Source organism: Helicoverpa zea, chromosome 1, assembly GCF_022581195.2.
Source record: "Helicoverpa zea isolate HzStark_Cry1AcR chromosome 1, ilHelZeax1.1, whole genome shotgun sequence".
NCBI classification, from domain to species: Eukaryota; Metazoa; Arthropoda; class Insecta; order Lepidoptera; family Noctuidae; genus Helicoverpa; species Helicoverpa zea.
This window is the reverse complement of record NC_061452.1, coordinates 9,312,386-9,338,793: the sequence shown is the minus strand read 5'-3', so window position 1 is coordinate 9,338,793 and position 26,408 is coordinate 9,312,386. Positions and strand designations below refer to the sequence as shown.

At 33.9% G+C, this 26,408-nt stretch overlaps 1 protein-coding gene across 1 annotated transcript in view; it reads left to right on the top strand.

The window, feature by feature from the left end:
* The first annotated feature begins 274 nt into the window (after positions 1-274).
* Positions 275-26,408, top strand: part of LOC124634608 (neuronal acetylcholine receptor subunit alpha-10-like) — a 56,934-nt gene continuing 30,800 nt past the window's right edge. Inside the window, exons 1-2 of the mRNA XM_047170255.1 lie at positions 275-406; positions 21,661-21,815. Of these exons, the coding sequence (XP_047026211.1) occupies positions 311-406; positions 21,661-21,815 (251 nt within the window). The 5' untranslated portion in view covers positions 275-310. The remainder of the gene's footprint in view (positions 407-21,660; positions 21,816-26,408) is intronic.

The window sequence follows — 26,408 nt, the reverse complement described above, 5'->3', positions numbered from 1 at the left end:
TGTGAACAGTGAAGTAAATGTTTGTCATAGTGCTTTATAACTCGTTAACCGTGAAGCAACTTCATATTCAAGCCTGAATGTGATTTGTTTGGGGACGATTGGAAGACGATACCTACTGTCGGTATATCTGGAATATTATGAGATGAGCGTGTGAATGTTTTTTTAAAATAAAATATTAAAACGGATGTTACTGGCTACTGACCGTTTATGTTCATTAAATTATTAAATATCAATGGTTTTGATATATTTTTATTCTTTGTTCACAGGTGCTTTGTGTTGCGACGAAGAATACAGACTGGTGCGACACCTGATGACGCGGTATGACGCCTCTGTGAGGCCCGTAGAGAACTCCTCACAACCTCTCCTCGTCACCTTCGGAGTGTCACTGCATCATATCATCGATGTGGTTCGTACATCAGTATAATATTTATTAAAATAAATAAAATATTATTAAGTCCTAGCTTAAAGTCGTGTTCAGAAAGAAAATTGGTTAGCTACCTACCAACACTTATCGACGCGAGTCTATTTTGTAATAGTTACATTTTCTCCTCCCTTTGAATCTGCTTGCTATATTGAACTGTTAACTGAATGGACCATCGGCGCCGGCTACCCGATTTCTTTCTTTCTGTATACGGCGTTACAAGAGTAGAAACAGGCTCACATCCTGCTCCTAAGATACATAAAAGAATTGTCCCCTTATCTGTACTCGTTCAAAGAAATTCAACGTGTTATTTATATACTTAAAGTTCTTTGTGCAAAAGCATTGAAAGAAATCCTTAATATACGAACTGTCTTGAATTGCTTAAAGTTTGAAAACTGCTAAGAGGTTCTAGGTGTAACCGATAATTATCTATGGATCATCATATACTATTTATATTCATATTAACTCTTCTCGTTTCTTGCTAAAAATATTTTTGAAGCGTTAAAAAGACTGACAAAGCAAATGTCTCGAGCAAGATTAGAAAACTAAGATGAGAATCTGCCCACAAAATATTCTTGAAAAGTTATCCCGTGAGCTCACATACTGCTGATGTGAAACTCCGCCCGTCGTTTGAGAAAATTAAAACTGTCTTACGAACTTTTCAACTAATTACATCAAGAAAAATATAGGGTACTGAGCTGTGACTGTGACGAAGTTACATAAAAGGACTCTGTTAATTGTATTTGAGTGAGTATTTTTTAAAGGAATGTGGTGACATTGGTTAGACAACCGGTGGTTTCTCCTGTGAGAATTGGTAAATAGCAGCTTATATGGCTTTTCTAGCATGAGTTATCTAAAGCTTTTTCAAAACCGACTTGTAGTTCCTGAGATGAGCGCCATATGAAATAACTCTTTACCTTCTGTTAAAGACACCCTTTTTCACGAGATATTTTTGTTTTGGCTAAGAGAATGGTTCAGCTATTCCAGTGTTTATGCCGAGATACCTAGGAAGTTTCTGGGGCATTCAGTAGTTTCTGTCTAGGGTTTAGTGCTAAGTTTAAGACAAAAGGTTCGGCTGACTGACAAAATTAGGGTTTATGTACCTTCAAACACCTCTGTCTAACTTTTGGCAGGACTGTAATTTCAGCTGGGTACATCTGAATTTCTGGTATTCTTGTTACTTCACTCGTACCTAAATATTACGGACGCCTAATGTACTCGTAATTTCAAAGTAGAATTGTAGGTACTAATCAAGAAGAAAGAACTGAAATATTTCATTAATAATTCATAACAAGGGGTGTTGGGTTGCCCAGGTAACTGGTTAGAGGAGGTCAGATAGACAGTCGTCCCATTTAAACCCTAGTAGTCTGCCGTTACCGGTTAGACTGAAAGCTACGCTAACATAGTTGGGAAAAGGCTAGACAGAATATAAAAGGAGGTGATGTATGGTAGTGATAAAAAAAATCCCTAAAGTTTATTCAAGTGATGATTTCTATTTACCTACGTCGTTGTGATAATTATAATTTACACAAACAGGTTAAACACAATTAACGTTGTAATAAAGATACAGGTAACGTAATAGCCTTGGGACAAGCTTTGTTGTGGCGGGTTATTGTAGAAATCCTATTAAATTAATGGTAAGAAAACAAAATAATATTCAATTGTTATTCTATTACAGATAAAATATTTGTTTGAAATCCTTAAGTGGTATACATATTTCTGCCAAATATACCCATTCTCAGCTCCCGTGGTGGAAGCAGTTTTCAGAGACGTAATCATTGTCATAACAGACCAAACCAAAGATCCTAGGATTGTTAATTGGAAATTCTTGACCTAATCATTCAGGCATATCCTTGTCAAACTGTAATCCAGGAAGTACCTAATCTGACGATTTCTTCGAAGAAGGATATGTAATATTTATCTAATACGCTTTTTAGGGACGAAAAATTGTCTTAAACACAAGTATTGTAAAAAAAAACTGTCCAAAATACACGTAATAAATAATCTTCAGTGGACAAAGAAAAGACAATCCATCTTAGCCAAACGTATCTTATGTTAGAAAAAGATAAACTTTCAAGTAGAAACACTTTTTGTCTGCTCATAGTTTTTCGTCTATTCACTTTATTCTGATTTAAAAGTACTGGTACTGGGAAGACATTAATTCAATTTAAGAGTAATAAAAAATATAATGGAGTTTGTTTAACCTAATTGTTATAAATTAGGGTAATAAAAAATGAGTTATTACTGTAATTTGTGTTAATTGATTTTATCTGCAAAATGTCGGTGGACATTAAACATTCGATAACATTACCTACCTTTGTTCCTTTTTTAAAGACGTCAAATATCTTCAAATGACCCCTCCTGCTGTGGGTTAGCAGCGGTGAGGGAGTGTCAGACTTTTACTGACTAAAAACCGTCGCGTTTCGTCGTAGGCCTTTTTCGTAAAATCCGGCAGACCTAGATTTGTCCTGGGTTTAAGTTCGTAGCATCTGTTAAACCGTAATGGTGAGATTAAACCGTAGTGTGGTGACAAGGCATAACAATGTTTCTTCTGGTCTGTTCGCTGTAGTAACAAACATGCAAATATTTCTAAAATGTCCGCGAAACTGCAACCTTTGTCCGCGAACATACATATACTAGCAGTGGACGCACACCGACGTTATTTTAGAGGAATCTCGCCATAACAGTTGTACGTACATAAAGCAATCTAAAACATTAAGGAATTACATAGCTTTCTAGGATAGATTTACTAGTTTCTGAGAATCAACATTTACTGACAAACTTTACCTCTTGATGGTGTTAATGAAGATAAATGAGTTGACTTTGATCATGATTTACTAAAACTAAGTACAATCATATATAGTTTTGTTAACAAATATATGAATGTCTATGTGCATTTTCATCCGCATCCCGTGGAAATGCACGAAATGCCCTTTTAGAATTTTCAAATTGAACCAGCAGTTCCCGAGATAAGCGCGTTCAACCAAGCAAACAAACTCTTCAGCTTTATACTATTAGTATAGTTTAGTTTGTTATCAAGATACATTTTTGTCTTATTGTGGTTCTTGACATATGAGACAAAAATACAGCCTTAAGCCACAGCTATTTATAAATACATAGCTACACAATGAAATTGTTTCGTCCTTTGATTCTGATGTCAGTGAAGATAAAAGTTTTTCTTTCATTCGCCATGATGTTTTTAAGCAGTTTTCCTCTTCAAACTTTCCTTGTCTTGAACCCCTGTTAATGCGAGTACGATTATTCAATAAGATTAATTAAATGGCTTTTCTTTTCCGTATTCAATATCATCGTGAGTTGATGCATTTTTATTTAAGTTATTTACATTGCCATCCCATCCCAACATGCAACAAATTCATTACGATTTACATAATTATTACTTAAAAAAACATCTGTATACTAAGCTGAAATAACTGTGTGCTTGAAATAGATTTGAACATTCGTTTTACTATGTGGTGTAGACCAACCCAATAAAAATGTAACCGCTTGAAACTAGTTTACAAAGTATTGTGGTTACATAAAACATTGCAAACACAGACGTTTCATCTCTTTCAACAAGAAGCTTCATCTCCGTTGTTCGTATGCAAAAACCTCGCAAGGAATTACAAGCAAATAGTCTGAAACATGACGATAGTAACTACATTTTGCGAGTAACTCGTGAATTTCCGAACGTTTTTATTAAATTTCTTAGGCTGGTGTATTCGGGCATAGTCTTTCACCTGCCGTGACTTATACGATACTGTAAATGTTAAACAGCTACATGTATAACGTAGATAGGTACTATGTTATGTAAAAATTAAAAATGGTAATGACGTGTCACAAACAAACTAATGAAGCAAAGTCCCAGTTTTAATAAAGCTATTTTTACACATAACTTCTTTGAAAGTCCCACGCCTACCTATGTTATTGTTCTAGGACGTCATATTATTCATAGTTTGTTGTTTCATTTATAAAACATCTAGGTAAGTACAGAATATGATCTGTAGAATTAAAATCTTTATAGCAAGGGTGTAGGAGTGAACTACCGTATCATTTTGGGGAGCATCCCTTATCAACTAATGAGGAAACTAATAACGAAATCGTATGTGTAACATGACTAAGTTTTACATTGCAATAATAATTAATAGTGTAATCCCACTAATAATCACGGAGTCTTGAGTAAATTTCTAATTATATCCCCTCATTTTGTGTTAACATTCTCTCATTTTGGAAAATGGTGTCGTTTTCATTCGCAATTTATCTGTTACGTAATACGACAATGTTGGAGATCACTGGTATAACTCGCGACACGTGTAAAAGATATTATATTATGAGTTAAATATAGAAATACCACAAAAAATAAAAGCTTAGTAGAATTATTTGCGTCAACAATCCTATTTGAGTCCTACATTTCAAATATAATTGCGAAATAATGACGGATTTGACGATGGATTCTGAAATGAAGCCCGTATTTAAGTCAGTTTTGAGTGAGAATTATCACGATGAGTGTAAGTGCTCAATTCATGCTTTATTTGTAGTTCTTTATCACGAATATGTGTTTAAATATTTTGTTTTGTTAAATATTTATGTGATTTACAAGAACGCTATAAAACATTTGATACAAGTTTAAAAAAAATCTTCTTTTAAATGCAAACACCAACTTATGCAAAATATCTCTTCAACTTTTTTTGTGAGTACACCGTCAGTGTTTACATAAGCAAATAAAACTCATTGATTATACTGCACGAAATCAAAGATCCTATACCCTTACTTATCTTTAAACTGTATCTGCTACAGTCTGACCCCGATAGATACTACATATGTCTGGCTACACGTGTCCGCTCCATTGATTGTCTGTCCATCTACACCTCTACAGTATGACCGCTATCGATGACTTTCCTCCTTCGGGGATATTACTTCATTGCCAATTTCTATCCGAGGTAGCGAGCGTTGTTCTTCCCTGCACTAGTGACCTTGAACCTGCCGATCTATCGGCAGTATTCGAGATTCAGTTTCATAAGTCATTGCTTTAGGCTTTAGAAGGACCTACTGTACAAGTAATCTATAGTAGGGGAGGCAAGAGTGCTAAACCGGGAGTGACTCGAGCGTCAATGAGACCTATTAGATTGCGAAGCTACGATGATAAGAAGAAAAAAATGTCCTGACATACACACACTTTCATCGGTGGGTGGAGCGGCTATAAACTTTCAAAAATGTAAAAAAAAACAGTTGCGTGGACATACTCGAGCGCGTCAGATATTAATAGCATGCACGTCGTACGTCATTTTGAAAACATACGTATATTAATCTGACTGTTTCCATGGTGGGGGTGGTCGTAGGTAAGAGTTAAAAATGGGAAAAAAATAATTTTATCGAGCGCGACAGATTTTCAAAAGGGGTGTTAAGTGAACCAAAACGAAGTCTCTTATGCAATAATCTGACGATTTAGACGTGACCTAAACTCGTGGCCATTATTTGAAATTGCAAAAAAAAATCGCCATTTTGAAATACTCGAGCGCGTCAGATTAAGATATATATGGTTCATTTATGTACCCTTAACGTAATCATCTTATAATCTGACGATTATCTGGAGAGACTCGCTTAATCTGACAATGGAAAGTTTTTAAAACTAATAATAATCAATACTGTAACCTAATTTTCTTTGAAAAATTAACACCAATGTCGTTGTTTTTTAATTTTGTTATAATCATTATCTAAGTCGTGGTGGCCTAGTGGGTAAAGAACCAACCTCTCAAGTATGTGGATTCGATTCCAGGTCAGGCAAGTACCAATGCAACTTGTCTAAGTTTGTATTTACTGTCAAGTTTATCTTGGACACCAATGTCTGCACAGCAAGTACTTAGTACTTACAAGACATACACGTTGTAGCACTTTGGTATTCCTTTAAAACTTGAGATATCAATAGATTATTTAGTTTTAACTTTTACACACTTTTTGATCTATATCCCAGAACGGACAAACATTTCAACAAAGCTGTCATAATAAAGGTTATTCTAGATAAAAAGGCCTATCCAATGATATGTATGAAATTGCTATTGGCGGAGTGTACCAATCTGCTCATACATTACATACATTTCTATAATAATTACATTGAATTATAATGACATTGATAAATATACATGTGACATAAACAATACAATTGAATCTATAATAACATGACTTGACGGAATTATCTACGCGTAAATCTTACAAAAACTAATTTTATTCAATTTAATACATATAGATAAAAAAATACGGCTCATCATCATCTGCCTAGCCTTTTTCCCAACTATGTTGGGGTCGGCTTCCAGTCTAACCGGATGACTAGGCCACCACGACTGTATAAAAAGAAGACTATAAAGAGTAATTATAGAGGACATAAATTACAAGAAGTATACGAAATGGCATTTCTCGGTATCACGATAGACAAACAATGCAACTGGAAGGCACACGTATTTAACGAAAGTATCCAATAAAATGAATCGTCTTCGTTAAAAACAGTATATATGCATATTATGTATGTATGACTTCCTGAGATTAGCGAGATCAAACAAAAAAACTCTTTAGCTTTATAATATTAGTGTAGATTATTTAAGACCCAAAATGTACCAACACTTATTGCAAATGAATTGAATTGAAAAAAGAGAGAGAGGAATTGAAACCTGAGAGGAGAATCGGCATCATGTAGCTGCACGCTTTAAACTTTATCGATTAATTTTCCTTACTTCGGCTTACGGGAATCGTCAGATTATATATTTTTCGTGAACGTTGAATTATTCCCTTCAAAATAAAAAAAAAATTAGCCGCGCTCGAGAAAGTCAAGATGACGTTTTTTTTTTACAAGTTTGCTTCCTTCCTACTTCTTATCGTCAATCGCAAATTGTCAGATTAGTGGAATATACACTTTTTAGCATATAACTAACTTACCCTATCTTAATCTGACGCGCTGGAGAATGTCAGATGATATATTTTTTTTTACTAATCTGATCCTTTATTCTAGACACGCGGCTACATATACAGGGCTTATACTTGGTGGAGGTGTTAAATGGGGTAATAGGTACCTCCCTATATACTAATCTGCCGCGCTTGAGTAAATCCCAAAATCCCTTCTAGGCCTCCCCTACTACTATTCGTCAGTCAGTGCCCGAATTACTTTGGATAGAACAGATAAACTAGCAACAAAAGATTTTATTATTTCGGAGTTAAAGTAGGCAATTTGAACCTACTATAATTAATGGTCTCCTAATAAAATATGACACAAATACATACACGTGTTTAATTTATTTAGGTAGGGGAAGGTTGCGATCATTGGACCGCTTCTTTCATTGGACCACTTAAATATTTCGTAAAATCACAACTCCAGAGACGCGTAGGTACGTTAGAAAGCATGTCTTGGGTAGTAAGAGTGGCCCCCCGCAACCTCAGTACCCGCGCGGCAGCCGCCAGTGAGTGACGTGTGTAAATGTGATTGCGGCGCTCCGGATATAAAAAATACGACTAAGAAAAGTTGATGTAAGTATCATAATACTATGATTTAATTAATAGTACATATTTTAATTTGTAGACTGTTTACTTGTATTTACGTTGGAAATAATTATTCTTGTCTGAAGATACTGGTTGTTTTTTTATAACCCAATTTTTACGTTAGGACCCTGTTGCTATCATCGGACTACTAACGTGGCCCTATCATTGGACTGGTCCAATGATAGGAACTTTCTGTTTATGATTTAAATGTAACATTTTTACAAAAACTAGTTGATTTTGATTGTCCCTTGTCAATAATAATAATAATGTTTATTTATGTGATAATAATTACACGTGTATGTTAACGTGATAAATTGTTTCAGAATGGCTACAAAACGAAAGTATTATGCGTGGAATGAAGTAAGCATGAACCTAGCCATTGAATCAGTGCGTAACAATAAAGCAGGTTTGAATGAGGCAAGTAGGATGTATGGAGTGCCTAAAGCCACACTAAAACGAAGATTGGATGGAGTGAATCGAAAGGCTAAGGAATATGTTCAAATAGTAGGATCTGAAGGTGACCTTCCGTCCGAATTGGAAACCGAATTATGTCAACACATCCTTGAGATGGAAAGTAGTTTGTATGGTGTAACACCTTTCGATATTCGGCAGCTGGCATTTGAACTGACAGAAAAGAACAATATCAAAAATCGATTTAACAAAGAGAAAAGAATTGCAGGTAAAAAATGGTACTATGCGTTCATGAAGCGGCATCCACAATTAAGTTTGAGACAACCAAGAGCAACTTCAATGAGCCGGGCTACTGGATTTAACAAACCTGCTGTAACCGATTTCTTTAATAAATTAGAGGCAGTATGCGAAAAATACAACATAACAGAAGCTCAGCGTATCTTCAACGTTGATGAGACTGGATTGTCAACTGTCCAGAGGAAAACCAGAAAAATACTGGCATTAAAAGGTAAGCGGCAAGTTGGAGCTATTACTAGTGGAGAACGCGGTACAAATACTACAGCCGTATGTTGTGCTAATGCTGCAGGTAATTTTATACCACCGCTTATAATATTTAAGCGCAAGAGAGCAAAAGACGAACTGAGGGATGGAGCTCCACCTGGTGCAATATTCGCTTTTAATCCAGAGAGTGGATATATTAACAAAGACATATTTTATTTGTGGTTACAACACTTTATTGAGTCTGTGAAGCCGACACCCGAAAAAAAAGTATTACCTCTGTTAGATGGTCATGCTAGCCATACAAAAAATTTAAAAGCAATAACATATGCCAAGCAACACGGCGTCGTCTTGCTTTCATTTCCAGCACATACAACACATAAAATGCAACCGCTGGATGTCTCCTTCTTCAAGCCGTTGAGTCTATACTATATAGATGAAACTGAAAAATGGTTGCGCCAAAATCCTGGAAGAACTGTGACAATGTTTCAAGTTTCAATGCTATTCGGAAAAGCATATTCCCGAGCTGCATCTGTTGGAACTGCTGCGAGTGGCTTTGCAAAGACTGGAATTTGTCCTCTTAATAAAGATGCATTTGCTGACTACGAATTCATTGTACCTGAAAAAGAAAACGATGAGATTTCACCACCAATTGTGTTAGACTTACAGGATGAGATAGATCCACTAACTTTGAATATTTCTTTACTAGAAGAGAATCTAGACGTAACGGAGCCAATTACATGTCAAAATGAAGCTATGACTGCTGAAACTCAGATTGAAACCTTAGCGGTACCACAGAATATTGATTGTAGTACAGCTGAATCAAAGGAACGCAATTTCGAATTCACAATAAACCAAATATCTCCTGGAGCTAAAAAAGTAGCACAAGAGTTAAGAAAAAGAAGTAAAAAAGCACAAAGTAGCTTGGAACTGACGTCGACGCCTTATAAAACCACTTTAGAACAAGCTATTGTAAGACCTTCAAAACCAAAAAAGCCAAAATTTTCTGCAAAAGAAACTGCATTTTCTAAAAATAAAATAACTGATGAGCCAGAGCCATCAACAAGCAAAGATGCCAAATCAGTAAATATCGAAAAATGGTTTTGCAAAATCTGCCTACTGTGTGCAGTTGAAGACATGATTCAATGTATGATGTGTAAAGCCTGGGTTCATGTAGATTGTGCTTGCGTTAAGAAAACTATTAAGAAGTATTTATGTCCTCAATGCAAATAAGTGTTGTTATTTTTGTTTTTGAAAATTGTTTTTAATTTAAAATGTGATTTTATGATAATTAATCGTTTGCATACGCGTAAAAGTTGATCTCATTATGTGTTAAATTTGATCTCATACTCATTCGTTTAATAATACATCGTTGAAACAACAGATAGGCTTTTTAAAGGGATCATTGTTTTCATAATTATGAACTATTTCTACTATGGGACCAACCCTAAAATCGGGAAAAATAATCAACTGCTTCATACATTACCTTCACAAAACTCGACAAAATGTTTGAAGCAGTTAATTATTTTCCCGATTTTAGGTTTGGTTGGCCCCATAGTGCAAGTTATACATAATTATGAGTACAATGACCAATTAAAAAAAAAACTTATTTGCTGTCCAACCCAGTATAAGCTTTTTTACGATAAGGATAGGTATTTTTAATTATTCTTTTTGATGAAGGATTTCATATTTTTTATTTTTTTTATTGAGTTTTGTTAATCGCCTTGAATGGACCACTGCCAAAAATTTTCTAAGTCCATTGATAGCAACTCAGTGGTCCAATCAAAGCGACCATGGTCCAAAGAAGGCAACGATCAAAGAAATGTTTAACGTCAATTTTCTCACAAACTGTCAGTTTAAATTAGCTGTGAGTGACATATTATATTAATAAATTTGATTGGAAACAAAACCAAAAATCAGTTTTATTTTATCGCAAAAACTAAAAAAGATATGTCGTACGGAAGTTAAGTGGTCCAATCATAGCAACCTTCCCCTACTCTATTCTAAGAATTGCTACTGAACTATGAAGGAAACTGTTTGTAAGTTAGTTTTTCCCTAATGCGAAGTAAATGCCACTTGTGTTGATGTGGTTGAAGCCCTTTTAAGCCCTCAAGCCTTTGGGGTTTGTATTTTGTATCTAAAATACACAGATTGTGATGTGTACTTGTTTAATTTCACTAACCGCCGATTGAAGCTTCATTAATTTGTGTTTTGTTAACACAACACAATATAGCTTCCCTGATATTTTATGCTGAAGTTGCCTAAATAAAGAGTGCTCACAATTTGATCTAAAATAATGTTAATGACCTTGAAAGAGAATAGCATATTGACATTTTGGCTGAAATTTTAAATTACACTGTTCTTATTGTCATTAAATTCAGTACATAAAATGAATACGTAGTAATACTTTCAGACGTGCCCTAACCAACTGCCTGTCTCAGATGCGATTACTCTTTTAATAAGTTTTATCTACCTTATACCTATAGGTACATACGGTACAAAATTTAAATGTTAATATTACATACTTCGTTTTTTACGCTTACATGCTCGACGGTCCCGTACAACATTCCGCAAGTCGAGGGCTAAACAAAAAAGGTTTGTTCCGTTATTTTTAATTTCCACCGCGGAATTTTCTTTCCTCACATTTCAAGCATAACAGTGTTAACATCAGGTTTTTAAAGTAAAGCAAGGAAAAAACTTTATTTTACGGCTTGTAAACAAATTGAAAGTAACCTCGTCGTAAAAAGGTTATTCGAATTCATTTTCAATGAAAACTTATGAATACGATATGCAGATTGCGGAGCTATCTAGGTATGAATAGCAATTTGGAACTGAATACCCTGTTTTCCGATTTGCATGGTTTATTACGGTATTGAAACTTTTATGATTCTATATCATTTTAGAGCTTTTGTGTGTAACTAATTTCAAACTGCATTTGGAATTATAGGTCTACTGTGAATAGATAGGTAATCCGTCAGTGCTTTAGTTTTTACCCCTTACTACCTCGAACCTTTAAGATTTTAAATATGGTTTTGGCATTCCACTAAAATGCCAAAACCATAATGGCTTGGCAGTCGTTACGGGTAGTCAGAAGCCAGTAAATCTGACACCAGTCTAACTAAGGGGTATCGGGTTGCCCGGGTAACTGGGTTGAGGAGTCGCTTCTTGTAAAGCACTGGTACTCAGCTGAATCCGGTTAGACTGGAAGCCGACTCCAACATGATTGGGAATAAGGCTCGGAGGATGCATTCCACTAAATCTTTAAAGGAACGACAGCAAATTATTTTGTAATCTACTTGCAAGATTCAATTTACATCCATGTCATTCTCACACAACATACATAATGTTGTTACGAACTCCTATATAATAGAAACTTGGCTATCTACATACCAAACTATAGTTTGCCAACTTAAAGAGTGAATAGTTAACGTCTTATTTTGACGTAATTCCAGTAACTAAACTTTGTAATTTTGACAACAAAGTGAGCCTGAGAGTTACCGTTCGCTTGAAATTTTAATGTCCTTCTAATAGAATTTTGGAGGTGTCATCAAATAGGTCGAAAATATGTTTCGATCGAGGGTCTTCTCGGAACATTTTAGAGTCAAGAAGCGTAAGAATAAACCAGTAAATCTTGGGAATGGTCCGTGAAAGTCGCGATTAACGATCCCAATTGTTTATTTCCTTACGAATAAATTTCATATTACCGTTTTATTAGGTAAGGTATTTTATTATAATGTAGATACCTATTTTGTTTCCAAACATTATGTTTGGAATTACATGGCGAGTTGGCACCGTGGCCAATTCATACATTAGTGGTTTGGTTAGTCGTCGAATTTACTTGAGCGTCGAATATTAGGAGACCAAATATGATGTCCTGTCGGACTCGAGTCTTACATTAACTTGCTTATGGAATTATCTAGGATTTTATTTGTTTAGAGGTATTTTACTATATACTTACGCAAATACTGACTAAAAACCCACCCAGTTTGTTTGTGTTTCGTGGCTTCAATCCATCTCCATATAATCTAAACCAAGAATACCCAAAAGATAACATGCATATTCTAATTTAAAATATTGCACCGAAACTATTTAATTTGTATACCTGCCTACCTTTCGTTGATAATTATGATAGTAGTCGTACCTACTCAGATGCAAGTACTGAAGAGTTGCTATTATTAATTCAGAGCTACGACGTAGGCTGTCATCATAGTTTTGTAAAACTTCAAGGTGAAACAAAAGGTGTTCGGAAAAGCGTAGCATTCGTAGCACGTAGTAAGGAATGTACCTCATTCTTGCCGACAATCGGAAAGGTGTGATATTACGCCACAGTTTTGATTTTACCATCACAAGTACTCTTTATTTGTACCTATGAAGAGTCTGTTTTCTTGAGGGAAAGTTTGTGTTCAAATAATTCCGTTTTGCCAAATATCCATGATCTTATTGGTAACACGTGGTACAACGTGTTATAAAAGTATTAAAAATAAATACCACAGCTAAAAACATCGCCGGCCCGTGCAAAATGCAAATTCAAATGTAGAAATGATGGATATTATAATAGAGAATTGAGAAATAAAGATCAACTTTAATTTACAATTAAAATTTATAATTACTACATAAACTTTACCAATAATTTCATGACTGTGTTATTAATTTCAATTAATTGTACAACTTGCTAATGACGTCTTTATGACTTCTAAAGGTCTCGAACCCTTATATTGTTACAAATAACAAATTACATTTCATTAGAGCGATTATTTCAAATATGACAGTTACATTTATAATATTAAATTAATATAATTTGGACTAATCAATAATAGTTTGGTCTCCATTATTTTGATAGTAGCTATTGTCTCGCTGTATTGCTCACGTCCCGAAATCTACTTTCTGTAGAATTAAGGAATCTCATTGTACGTTCATTTTGAGATAGGCATTCAACTAGAGAAACAAAGGAATACATTTTTAGTACCGGTATGAGTATCATATAAGTCCGTCATTAAAAATTTAAAGTCTGAAACAAATGACTATTCTATCTTATTCCAAATATAATTTATAATTACAACAACAGAATACCTTAGTTATACTGTAGTCTACCAGCTTGAACTAGGCTTTAATTAATTCCGCATACATTATATTCTTTATTCGAGTGTTATTTTCACCAGCTTCAATATAATTTTCATCGTGGCTGTATAAAATTCGTATTAAAACTTGAGTTGCATTCACGAGGTAGAAACTCCATGTGTTTTTGTTTTCAAGCCATTGAACCGGTTAATCTTTGCTTCCTAGTGAATTATAAAAGAAGGTACCACTTCAAAGATTCTGCTTTTAGGCAAAGGCAAATTAAAGTCTGGTCTAATTTGTTAATATGAAAGTCTGGAACTAATTGCAAATGTAAGGAGTTGTGGAATTATTAACGGTGCTTGCTGAAATGGCTATTTTGATGGACTGAGCAATATATGTTCATTAAACTTTCGTCATAAATCGTCGGTGCACAATTTACTTTATGAGCTACTACTAAATTATAATTACTGGGTCGTGTATCTACTTAAATATTTGGGCACAGTTAAAGTAGAGGATAATGATATTAGAGTATTTTTTTTAAACTTCAGTATCAGATTTTAACTTCGGCTTACAAAAACACCGGCTTGTCATCAAAACTTTACCAGTTTGTCATTGTCAATTCAAACAAATTATGATGAAAAATGAAAATTGATAAATGTTTTTTTTTTTTTTTTTTTTTTTATACAAATACTAGGTACAGCCTAACCTGTCATCATCAATTTAACCAAACCAAATCAAAATTAATAAAATACTTTTTACGTAAATAAATACATAATTCACAACCAGATTGTCAATCGTTAGCGAGTTTCCTAACAAGGATAAAGGCTCCGTTTCACTCATGTTGTTACATAAAGTTAGTTCTAAAATTCGTCGAGTTTGGTTCCGCCTTTTTTCCGTCCAAGTAATGAATGCTTCGCTCACCTAACTACGCGTTTAGCATTGGAACCAACTTTCCATCGTGGTGGAGTGAACATTTGAAACCGAGTCTCATGTTCATATGTGGTTGGACAAGAGTTAAATAGGATTTTGTTTCATTACGAATATATATGTTACGCGCTCTATTAATTTGAGTTACTGAAAAATCGCTTTGTGACAATGTTGTTACCATTATAAAAGGTATTCATAATGTGAAAATGTTCAAATCCAGCTCGTATGAGTAAATAGTATGAATTTGTGCCCGCCTCACCGTAACAGAATCTTATCATAGAATATTTGAATATAATAAAAAAAGTGTTCTCCTTATGTTATTTACTTGCGTCTATAATATACATATTATTATCAATCTACGTCATAATATTGATGTCTGTACAAAGATACAATATGTAATGTATGTGCAGGGAGGAGATGGTAAATCCCTATCCACGAGAGCCTCGGATTGATAATGCGTTAGCTTGATAAAAAATAACATGCGCATAGAACTAGCCAATATTTTGTAAACAAGGTTTAGCCGTTCCATGAATATTTTTCAAAGCGGAAAAGATTTCATATATGAATAATGTATTCGTCCCAACATGATTTTGTCGTTAAGTGCTTATAGATACTATAAATAACTATTAATCATATTATTGATCGATTTATGTAATTGGCTGTTAAAGCCGTGTAAGTCGAATTAATAAATAAATAAATATTGCAAAAATTAAATCATTTTTATAAAGTTACCTAAATAATTATAACTGTCAGTAAGTTGGTCGATCAATAACTGTAGGTCTCAGTTATTGTTTTTAATCAACCCGTCGTGTTCAAATCATCAGTTCGTTCGGTCCATTGTTTATATTACATTAAAAACTGGGCTCTAATATTTGTCTATAGAATGACAGGTCAATAAAAGAAAGTGTCATCATTTTTAAACATTTCAATTGTATTGACATTTTTTAGAACAAACTCACTAATCAAAATGGAAGCTAAGAATTATTTTTTTGTCGTCATTTAAAATTTGTTTTCGAGTTCATTTCCTGTATTTTTTTTTGGAAAGCGAAGTTTCGTGTTCTCTCAGTATTAGCTAAAAGCCTTTGTTTTGTTCGGTCTTTACATCCTTCCTTATCCGATGTTTTGTTCCTATTGTGTGTGTCCGCTTTCTTTACTAACGTCCTCACTATAAAAAGTAGTTTACATGTAGACATTTTAAAATAATTCTGCACGATAAAAACCACTTCTGAATGAATCTAGATTCATATAAGCATAGCTGTGACATAGTTAGGCATATGAACTCATTATGAATTCACAATCCGTGAATACAAAAACAAATACAATAGGTCTGTGGGTGCAACAATGCAATGCATTCACCCAACCATACATTTTATTGTTCCCATTTCTTTCGTCACATATTCATTTCCATTCAATTAATTTATTCATTAAAGCGTTTAGAGCTAAATGCTTTCTCGAGAGCCTGTATAATGTCATTATAAAGCTTTCGCGTCTATAAATAACATTGTATTGATTAAGAAGGAATGTGTTTATTCGGTGTATGAGAACGGAGGGGGAAGTTATTAGGGACATGGAAAATATCTCAAGTTAATTACTTGCGTGACTGACTTTGTGGCGTAACGTTTTGTCTCATAAGTTTCGGGATGCGGCGTTCGATACACCGCAAGCGGTTTAGAAGTCACTTTAATAAATTGCGTCGATTCCAAATTAGTATAATTAATACTGTCTATCATAATGCAAAAGTGACATCAATGTTATTAAAAATGACTTTTTTTCTTCGTCTTAACTAAACAAAGATATTTATTTTCTCTAAAGCGAGGGTCGAAAATCCATATTTTTTTCGGTTGCTGTTGAAAAAAACCAGGAAAAGTATGCGATGTATCCATTATTCGATACGTAGGAAAATTTTAATATCGTCATGTAACAGGATAGGGACTACAACATGACGAGTCGTCTGTGTGACACGATTGATTTTATAATAACGTACCCTATTATCTGTAGGAAAGGTATAATTTCCGTCAACCTCGCATAAAATGTCATTTTGGAAATCTTGCGTCTATTTCGGGACAACAAAGTGTCTATAAACAGGATTTTAAGTACGACGTTTGGTTGTAAATTTTATCTAGACGAATCTGTTGCAAGTTACGATGCGATAGGTGGTTTTATACAGGTGCTACTGTTTGATATTATAATAAAATTTTTTCAGTACATATAGGTATACAGAGAGTAAAAAGTGCGGTAAACTTGGTATACAGGTATACCTTCCGATTTTTTCGAATTCGCATCGCATCGCAGTTTTGTGTGGGCGCCCTAATATAGCACTTAATTTTAAAGCACACTCAGTACTAGAATGGCTCAACGAGAGGTTCATCATGGAATTGACTTGTGCAGAAATGAAGAAAAAAAGCGTAGCTTTTTTATTCGTGTATAAGAAATCTGCAGCGATTTGATCACGTATCCTCATAAAGAACGTGCATGGTGATAATGTCAAAAAAACAAATAGGGGAAAAAGAGCATTTAAAAGGGACTCATAAGGAGGATGTCATAAAAGCAATTCATCATCATTATCCTGTTACCCTGACGTCCGAGACGCTCATTGTTGAACAAACTCGTGAGGCTTTTCCTTGAGCATTTTCCGAGATTCCCCTGAGAGATGACTTCGCTACTGCAACCGAACCCCGTGACCCTTTTCAGAATATATAAAGGCTGAAAGGGTTTCTTTAACCATTAATAAAAAATAACTTAGTTTATGAAGGTTACGATGCATGCCCCTATAAAACTTTCTTAAATCATATCTGCTAACATGATTCATTGTTTTAATAAAAAAAAAATGGTTTATGATAATTTTCTGTACGGGAAACAGAATGATTGATTTCTCAAATATGTTTCTAATTTTCTATTCATTTTTTCGGTATATAGAAGTCGTATATCACGGTACTACATCAACCTTGGGGTCGGTCAGTGCAGAGCTAAGCTACGGACGGCTGCTATGATTTATCTGACATGCTGAATTATTATATAAAATATAGCTGCAACCCGTCGATAGCTCTCATTGACTTAGCTTTCTCTTTTAAATATACAACACATTTTGTGAACTGAAAATGCGGAACATTTAAATGTGTGGTGCATTTATCCCCAATTTTTAGGAGTTAACTGCACCGCAAATCTGAGATGTGTTCGACAGAAAACTTTAGTTTGGTATTCTATATTTTATTTTAATGTGCCTTTAAAAAGGGATTTAAAAATAAAGTATATAAAACTGACTTTAACGAAACAAATAAATAAAATTTCCTGAACATTTCCAAGCACTCATATTCCATGTTAAAAACGGCCTGCGAAATACATTTCAGTGTTTCAAGTATTTCTGAGGGTTACACTCTCTTGAGGAACATGTAAGTTCATTTTAAAGTTTAACGTCGCTTGAAGCTGTAAAAGCCGAGAAGTAAACTCTTTTTAAAAATATAAAAGATTTTTTTTTCATATAAAATTGTTATGTAATGGTTCATACGGCATGGCAGCAGTCTGTTCGTTTAGGCGTAAATATCAAATTATTATAGTAAAGAATTTGTGATTCATGGAAAGAAATATGTGCTAGTGTCTGAATTATATTGTTTTGTCAGATGTAGTAGTATGTAGTACTATGTAGTATTATTTTTTATCTCTTTGTGTAAGTAGGAAGATACGGAAAGCTTAAACGGATATATTCCTTGGCTGGCTAGAGCTTTGCGCATCGATTTTAACTCAGTTCTTTTTTACATTCGCACTATCTCACAAAAGACTTCCTACCTTATTTTATTTTCAAGGTTTTCTACTTTAACATGAGCAAATCTAAGTGTAGTTCCATTTTATATATATATTTTTTTGTATTAAGTACTTGTTTATAGTTTTATACGTTTTGTGTTTTGAAATGGCTGAAGTCTGAATGATTCTTTGATAGGTCGGTAGTTTTTTAGCATAGACTATATAGACTAAAGGTCTGAACCTCGTGGAAAAAAGAGGTTGAAGTAAAAAAGTTTTTCAGCCTAAACTCAGGTAAACGCTGCACGACAGCCTTTTGATTATGCAAATAAATTTTCACAACTCAATTATGAAAATTCCCGTAATTTCAGTTTATACCTAGCTTTATTTAATTTTTAACAAAGCTTTACATAACTTCGGGAATTCTTTTTGACTGAAGCTTTTGGGCGGACTACTCGGAGGTTGTTGATTTTATTTCAGAATATTTCGATATAAATTCAAATTCAATGCTTCATTGGTTAAAACTTTTTGACAAAGGCTTTGCAAGTTGTTTAGTAATTCATAGATAAACATAAACATAATAAAATGTATAATTCAGAAAAGCATTTAAAATAAGAATCCTGATTTTGGCAAGTCACCCTCGATTATTTTATCTAGGCTTGTAGTAAGCAAGTAACGGTTAGAAAGACGACAAACCTCAGAAAAAATATCAAATAATATTTACTTCATGACCTTATTATACTTTTATACATTGTAACAGTAAACTCATAATTTGCTCTCAATTCTTTTCTAAAAACAGAACAATAGACTCAGTATTCAACACACGTATAAGTGCAAAAGGTCGTAAGTGAACACAGTGAAGATATTCGAAGCTTACGCGTCGAGAGGCAGTTAGAGCGGCTTGTTAGCAGTTTAATCTGATAGCATATGGGGTCATGACTGTAACATGATCTGCAAATAGATTAAGGAACGAAACCTTTTTGCGTCTTCATCATGGAAAATAATCATAGATGTATATTCAATAGATCAATACTTTTTTTGTACCTCATAATCATCTCCCGACCCTTTTCCCAACTATGTTGAGGTCGGCTTTCAATCAAAATTTTTGTATCTAAATTAATAGTACATTCCTAAGCAAGTCGCGGTATGTATCTTAATATTTATATACATAATATCTACGAGGCTACCTTGCACTGAAAAAAGCCAGTATCAGAAAAGGTAATTTATTTAGAACATTACTCATTTACCCCCGAAAACGTTTAAGGAAAATACCTAAATGTTTCACACGATTTACTTTAATCTTTCGCATTTGTGCAACAGTAATTCTGGTTAAACTTGGATTGCTTTTGAAACTTCATGAAACAAAAGAAGTGATTTTCCAAGTCGCGGCAATTGCTTTTTTTTATTTTGATATATCGATCGCTTTTCTTTGTACAAGGAGTCGGAATACCAATTTGATGGGTGTATTGAATTACTTAGATTGAAATTACGCATGTAGCTCATTTTCCTCTTTATAAGGCTTCTCGAGTTTTTATTGATTTGCTTCTTTATGGAAATCAGTATTGCGAGCGCCAGGTGTCGCTTATACTGATTAGGTACGAAATGTAATTTATACATATTCTTTATACATGTTTTGTATAGGACTTTGATTGTACAAGGCAGGATAATTCAAGTCAGGTTTAGTATGCTGGCCTCATCTACTTCAAATAAATAATAATTAAGTCATTAGTAAATACCGTTATTAGTCGCAGAACATTATGGAGTCAGAAATGAGTATCTTTTAATGAAGGAATATTTAGTTTTTCCAGAAAGTCAGACCCACCCAAAACAAAAATGTGAAAGACTGCCAAGTTCGATAATATGGGAATGCTTCGCCTATAAAAGAAGTGAGATCTGAATAAGTACCAAGTTCCATACACATACCTCAGTTAAAAATAGTTACTTTTTTAATGATGTTACTTGGCAAGTTTTCATACACCTTGTTATAAACCTACTAAACGCAATGAATCAAGTATTTAATTTTCTATTAAAACTTGCCAAGTAATCATCATTAAAAAGTAACTATTTTTAACTGAGGTATGTGTATGGAACTTGGTACTTATTCAGATCTCACTTCTTTTATAGGCGAAGCATTCCCATATTATCGAACTTGGCAGTCTTTCACATTTTTGTTTTGGGTGGGATTTCATTTATTTTTGTAAGGTTGTTTATTTTATTTTTTTCTTATGATGAAGTTAGTTAAAGAAATGTCTCATTTATACTATTTTTTAGATTTTTTAATATGCACTATGTTTCTTACAAAGAAATGAACTAGATTAACTAAATGGACTAGATTTACCAACTGACTGACATGACATGTTATCATATATTATGTTCGTGGATCAAAGTTACACATTCGTTATTTTCGAAAGTAATTCACACTTGGCCGTTTTCAGATTTTTACTTTACTTTGACTAAATACAAACCTTTGTACCATTCGAAGATATATTATATAAATATAGATAAATTTAGTTCGTTTTAGTTCCTTAGGGGAATAAATTTACACCGGGTATAAAACACCTTCATTATTTTGAAACCGACTCACACTTGGCCATTTTCAGATTTTTCCCTTTAACTTGACATAAAGACCTACCTCCATGCCAAATTTCAAGTCAATACGACCATTGGAAGTGGTCTAGGTTTTTGATGAGTGAGTCAGTGAATAAGTGAATAAGTGTATAGTAAAAATAGCGATTTTCTGACGTCAATATCTCAAGACCTACAATAGGTATATTAATGAAATTTTGTATTTTAGATAAGTGAGGGGGTCTCAACAGATACTAGAAATTTGATATGCGTAAATAAAATAGATTTTGAGTTACAGGGGGGTCGAATTTGGCCCGAAATGGTTCGTGTAATATAACCCACGGCCGGTGTGTCGCTTTTTTGCTCGAACTTGGCGGACACACTGCCGTGTGTCTAGATTAGTGTTGACTTCTTTTGTTAATGAACAAACATAACATTAATTTTGAAAAAATGCAAAGCCTAATTGAAACCCTAAGAAGTTTCAAAAATGTTCATATCAATAAACCTACGTGTCTTTGTTACAGGAAGAAAAAGACCAGCTACTAACCACCAACTGCTGGATCACGCAAATCTGGACAGATTACCACCTCAGGTGGAACACCAGTGACTTCGATGGCATTGGTGTCATCAGAATACCGTATGAAAGGGTCTGGAGACCCGACATCATACTCTATAATAAGTAAGTTTTATCCGACTAACCTACTAATATGTATAATAAAGTTGTGAGTATGTATGGATGTATGTTTGTTATTACTTTACATAAAAACGGCTCGACCGATTTGGTTGAAAGGACATTGTTCAATTTTGGCCTAAGAACCGATGTGAATATAAATTATACTATAATTTTTATTTATTTTTATATTGTTTGAAACATATTTTAGTATTCCACGGACACTTCAAATAAATAAATTCCAAATAAAAAGTAGGGTCACAATTATTGATGCCTTATAAAATGTTTCCGTCAGCCAGTGCTGCCAGTTTCGGAAGTTTTCGGGATTTCGGTAAATACGGATCGAATTGAGAACCTACTTTCCGAAGTCGGTTATTAAAATTAGTTGGTAACACTTTATTCATTTAAATACCTAAACTGACTAGCTAGAAAAAAGCTAGTATTCTGTATAATGTTTTAAGATGGTTTTGAGCGAATCGCGAATTTCTAGCTTGGCATTCGAGTAGGATTATAGTTTTCGTAATTGGCAACACTGGTGTACTTCAGTCAGTTTGCTAGAAGTCAGTTTGATTGGTTTGATTGCTTTGCGACTATCGTTTCTTTTGTGATTTTCTATGCGTTTCATGGTTTTATTCTAACAACTTTGGCTTGATTACGGACTCCGATTAGATTGCGTACTTGGTAGACTCGGCTTTGTGTAAAGAACTGGATTTTACTAGCATTTTCGGATATTGCTCTGTCTGTGATCGAATTTAGTTATATTATAATTACAACAATGGATGCAGAATATAGTATATTGTATAAATTGTGGATCTGCTGGAGGTTCTTTGGTATTAGAAAACGAAGATATACTTCGTTGCATACAACAATGGACTGTTCCCCGTATGGTAAGTGGTCTACGAAAGTGTTTTTCTAATTTTGATAAGAATGTTACTATATACCTACTTATGTTTTCATAAGCACACAATTTCTCGGTTTTCAAATCAATTGCCACAATTGCAAGTTACTTGATATTTACTAATGATTTTTTGTATTTATTATTACAGGTTGAAGCTCATGACCTTATATGTACGACGTGTTGGTCTGAAGCAGTCGAGCATAATAAGATGCAATGCACTGTTGGACGCAATTGTGTACTTTGTAAGAAGCTCCTACCATCAGGCATACTGTTGCAATTGTATCGTTGGGCGTAGAACAGTGGGCTGTTGTGCCCACATAATGACTATTATCTGGTATTTAAGCTGGGCGAGATACCAAAGCTCAGTTCTTAGATATATTATTGAGAAATATTGATGATTAAAAACCTTTAATTGAATATAAATATTGTTTTTATTGCACATCCTCGAAAACCTCTTTCATTGTTATTGGTAAACCTTACTTTAACTGTTAAATTATTTTGTGTGGTAATGACATTTTTAGTATGGTCTGTGCCTTCTTGGTAATAGACCGCGGGTTCGATTCCCGCCTTATGGCATGTAGATAGCTAGGTAACTGTCTAATATAAAAGTAGTAACAATCATTTAAATAAATAATTCTCCATCGTAATAATATCGATATTTTATGAATTGTGGTGAATGGAACTCTTCCATTTTGGAAACTTATGCGTTTTATCACAAATCCAAAGTGGATTCACTTTATATTAAGAAACGTAACGTTGAAAGCAAAAGCGTTTAGGTAGTTGTTTTTCATAAAAATTCTAAGCATTTATGAAAACTAGTCACACGCCCCGTCTTCGCACGGTGGCAATGTAAAACCTTGGTGTAAACCTTCCTCTTGACCTACTCTATCTATTAAAAAAAATCGCACCCAAATCCATTGCGTAGTTTTAAAGATCTAAAGCATTCAAAGGGACAGACAGAAAATGCAACTTTATAAAATGATCATTGTCAAAGAATTATCTTAAACTTGACTATTTACTATCTCTTTTCCTAGTATCTAGTAGAGTAGTCTTTTCCTAGATCTAGAAGAGAACATATAGAGCTGTACATAGTATTGTTGATTTTTTGTATAGTGTAGTTTGATAATACTACTCTGATATTTCACGCAAGCTTGGTTATTTTTTATTTATAACCTCAAAATATTAACTTTTTTCGTAATTATTTTAGTTTCCTGAAGTGTCCGTTCGTGAAAACTTATTTCATAGGATTCCATATAATTTTAAGAGTTTATAGAAGTCACTTTCCATTCGAACGGTTCTTAGGCAGAACATGTATGGAGCCGGAACAATGTCCTTTGGTACCTATGTAGATAGTTGATACCCTGAATTAACACATGGGCTGCTTTTTACCAACACACCATGCGGGCGAAGCTATTTATTAGCTTGTGTTATGGGTGCTAACACAACTGCTGTACCAATAGTTACATATACAACATGTAACGTAATTAACGCACACCCTCAAACACCCTAATTAGAATATTATGTTATAATCATAGTACATACACTGAATTTTTAATTTAACGTGTATATGCATTGTTATTTACTAAATTAGTTATACCAATTCTTGGAGAACTTTTTGGTCATACTACTACGCACGCAAATATCGCGCCGCGCGCCGCTCGACTCGACACAACATAACGAAACTACGGAAAAAGCCGACAATACACGAAGTCTTATTACTTTGAGTTACAGTCTATTTGAATTTGTTTTGACTGTACAGGGTTAATATGACAATAATTTCCGTAGTTTTAATTATTTTAGGGAAAAAAAATTACCTATATTAAAAATGATATAAATCGATTCAGTAAACGATTCTGAACAAACTAATTTCAGGATGTGCGTTAATTAAGTTACATGTTGTATATGTACTTATGGATACATATTATAACACACAGACAACACACATAACTTACCATACAAATGGTGACCGTATCAGGAATCGAACCCTGGACCATCAGTTCGGCAGTCCAGCATGGTGACCATTGCGCCAACGGAATCGGTCGTCGGTCGTAGTTTTGAAAGTTGAATGTTCTAATATTAACTTTTAATCTACTTTAAATCTGATTTGGGAAGTTTTAATTAGGACGTTAATACTGTTTGGAAACTAAGTTTAGATGTTTTAAACATGGTGCTATTATTCATCTAGTGGGTTGGTTTGTTCCGGGTTTCTCCACTTCGGTCAATGTATAGGAAGTTCAGAATTATGTGAAACCAACCTTACGATTAAAAAGTTGATACACTCTATTTACGTGATAGTCGTTTTTTATAGTTATAATATTCAACATAAAGCACCTTTGAGATAAGATTTATAGATTTTGCTACACAGCCATGTTTTTATCGGATAACTGACCAAAACACACGCCTATGTGTACCTACATAAACGGTGGTTATGAGTATCTCAAGCATCAACAGTCAAGCTACTAATTAGGTTCCCTTGTGTAAGACTCTTCTGGTTGTAGTGGTGGAAAGTGTCTCTAGTATACTCGTTGGAGAAAAACCAGTTTACTAATTCAGTTTACAATGAGCATTTATTCTGAAGTTCCACAAATTCGTATGTATTATTATCTAAATCAAACATAAAATCACCACCATTCAATCGCTCACTAAAAAATGCCAACCCCGACCAGCCAAGTCCCGTCTTTTATTCCCCTTCTTTTGTTTTTCTTTTTTTTTTAAATAAACCCGCGTTCCGTCTGACGTCAGTTGTCAGTTGCCAGTTACAATCGAAAGAGGTTTAAACACTATTAAATTGTAAAACCTTACACTCGACCATCCTGATGTCGTGTATGTCCTCATACACGTATTCACCAAACGGACCTTACACTTGGCTGATCGTGTCCTCGAGAAATCAAATAATTTAATAAAAAAATAAAAAAAAATTAATTACAATATAAATATTTGCGATAAGCGTCAAATCAATACATAGAGCTATAATTCTGATTCTAATAATAAAAAATAAAAAAATCTATATTGAACAGAACTATGAACCAACTATTTAAATTTGTTAAATCATTATACCTAAACAAAACTCATTTAATTTACAACTCCAAAAGAATAATAACTTGAAAACAATATTAATACAATTATTATGTTTTTTTTAACTAGGTATCTCGAACTCCATTTTCGAGAAATAATCTAACCATCCAATAATCATAACCGATGATTTGTCTAAACCTATTTGTCTAGGACTTAAACCTTAAAACCATGAACTTGCCTCGACTCCACTTTCAAGGACTTTAATAACCATAAGCTTGCCTTGACTCCACTTTCAAGGACTTAAATAACCATAAACTTGCCTCAAACTCCATTTTCAAGGACTTAAATAACCAAAATTGCCTCGAACTCCATTTTCAAGGACTTAAATAACCATAAACTTGCCTCGAACTCCATTTTCAAGGACTTATTAAATAACCAAATATTTGCCTCGAACTCCATTTTCAAGGACTTAAACCATCTTGACAGGTCGAGGCTCGACTCCATTTCGCCCTCGACCTGGAACAAGATAAATAAAATACAGTAACGGTAAACCGGATTAATTAACTAATTATACTTGAAACTAGTAGGTATGTAAATTATAAAAGTGCATTTAAATAAAAATAGAATAACATGTTGTAATAAAATTAAAATACATTTTAACATTTTGTAGAAAGATGAAATAACATAAA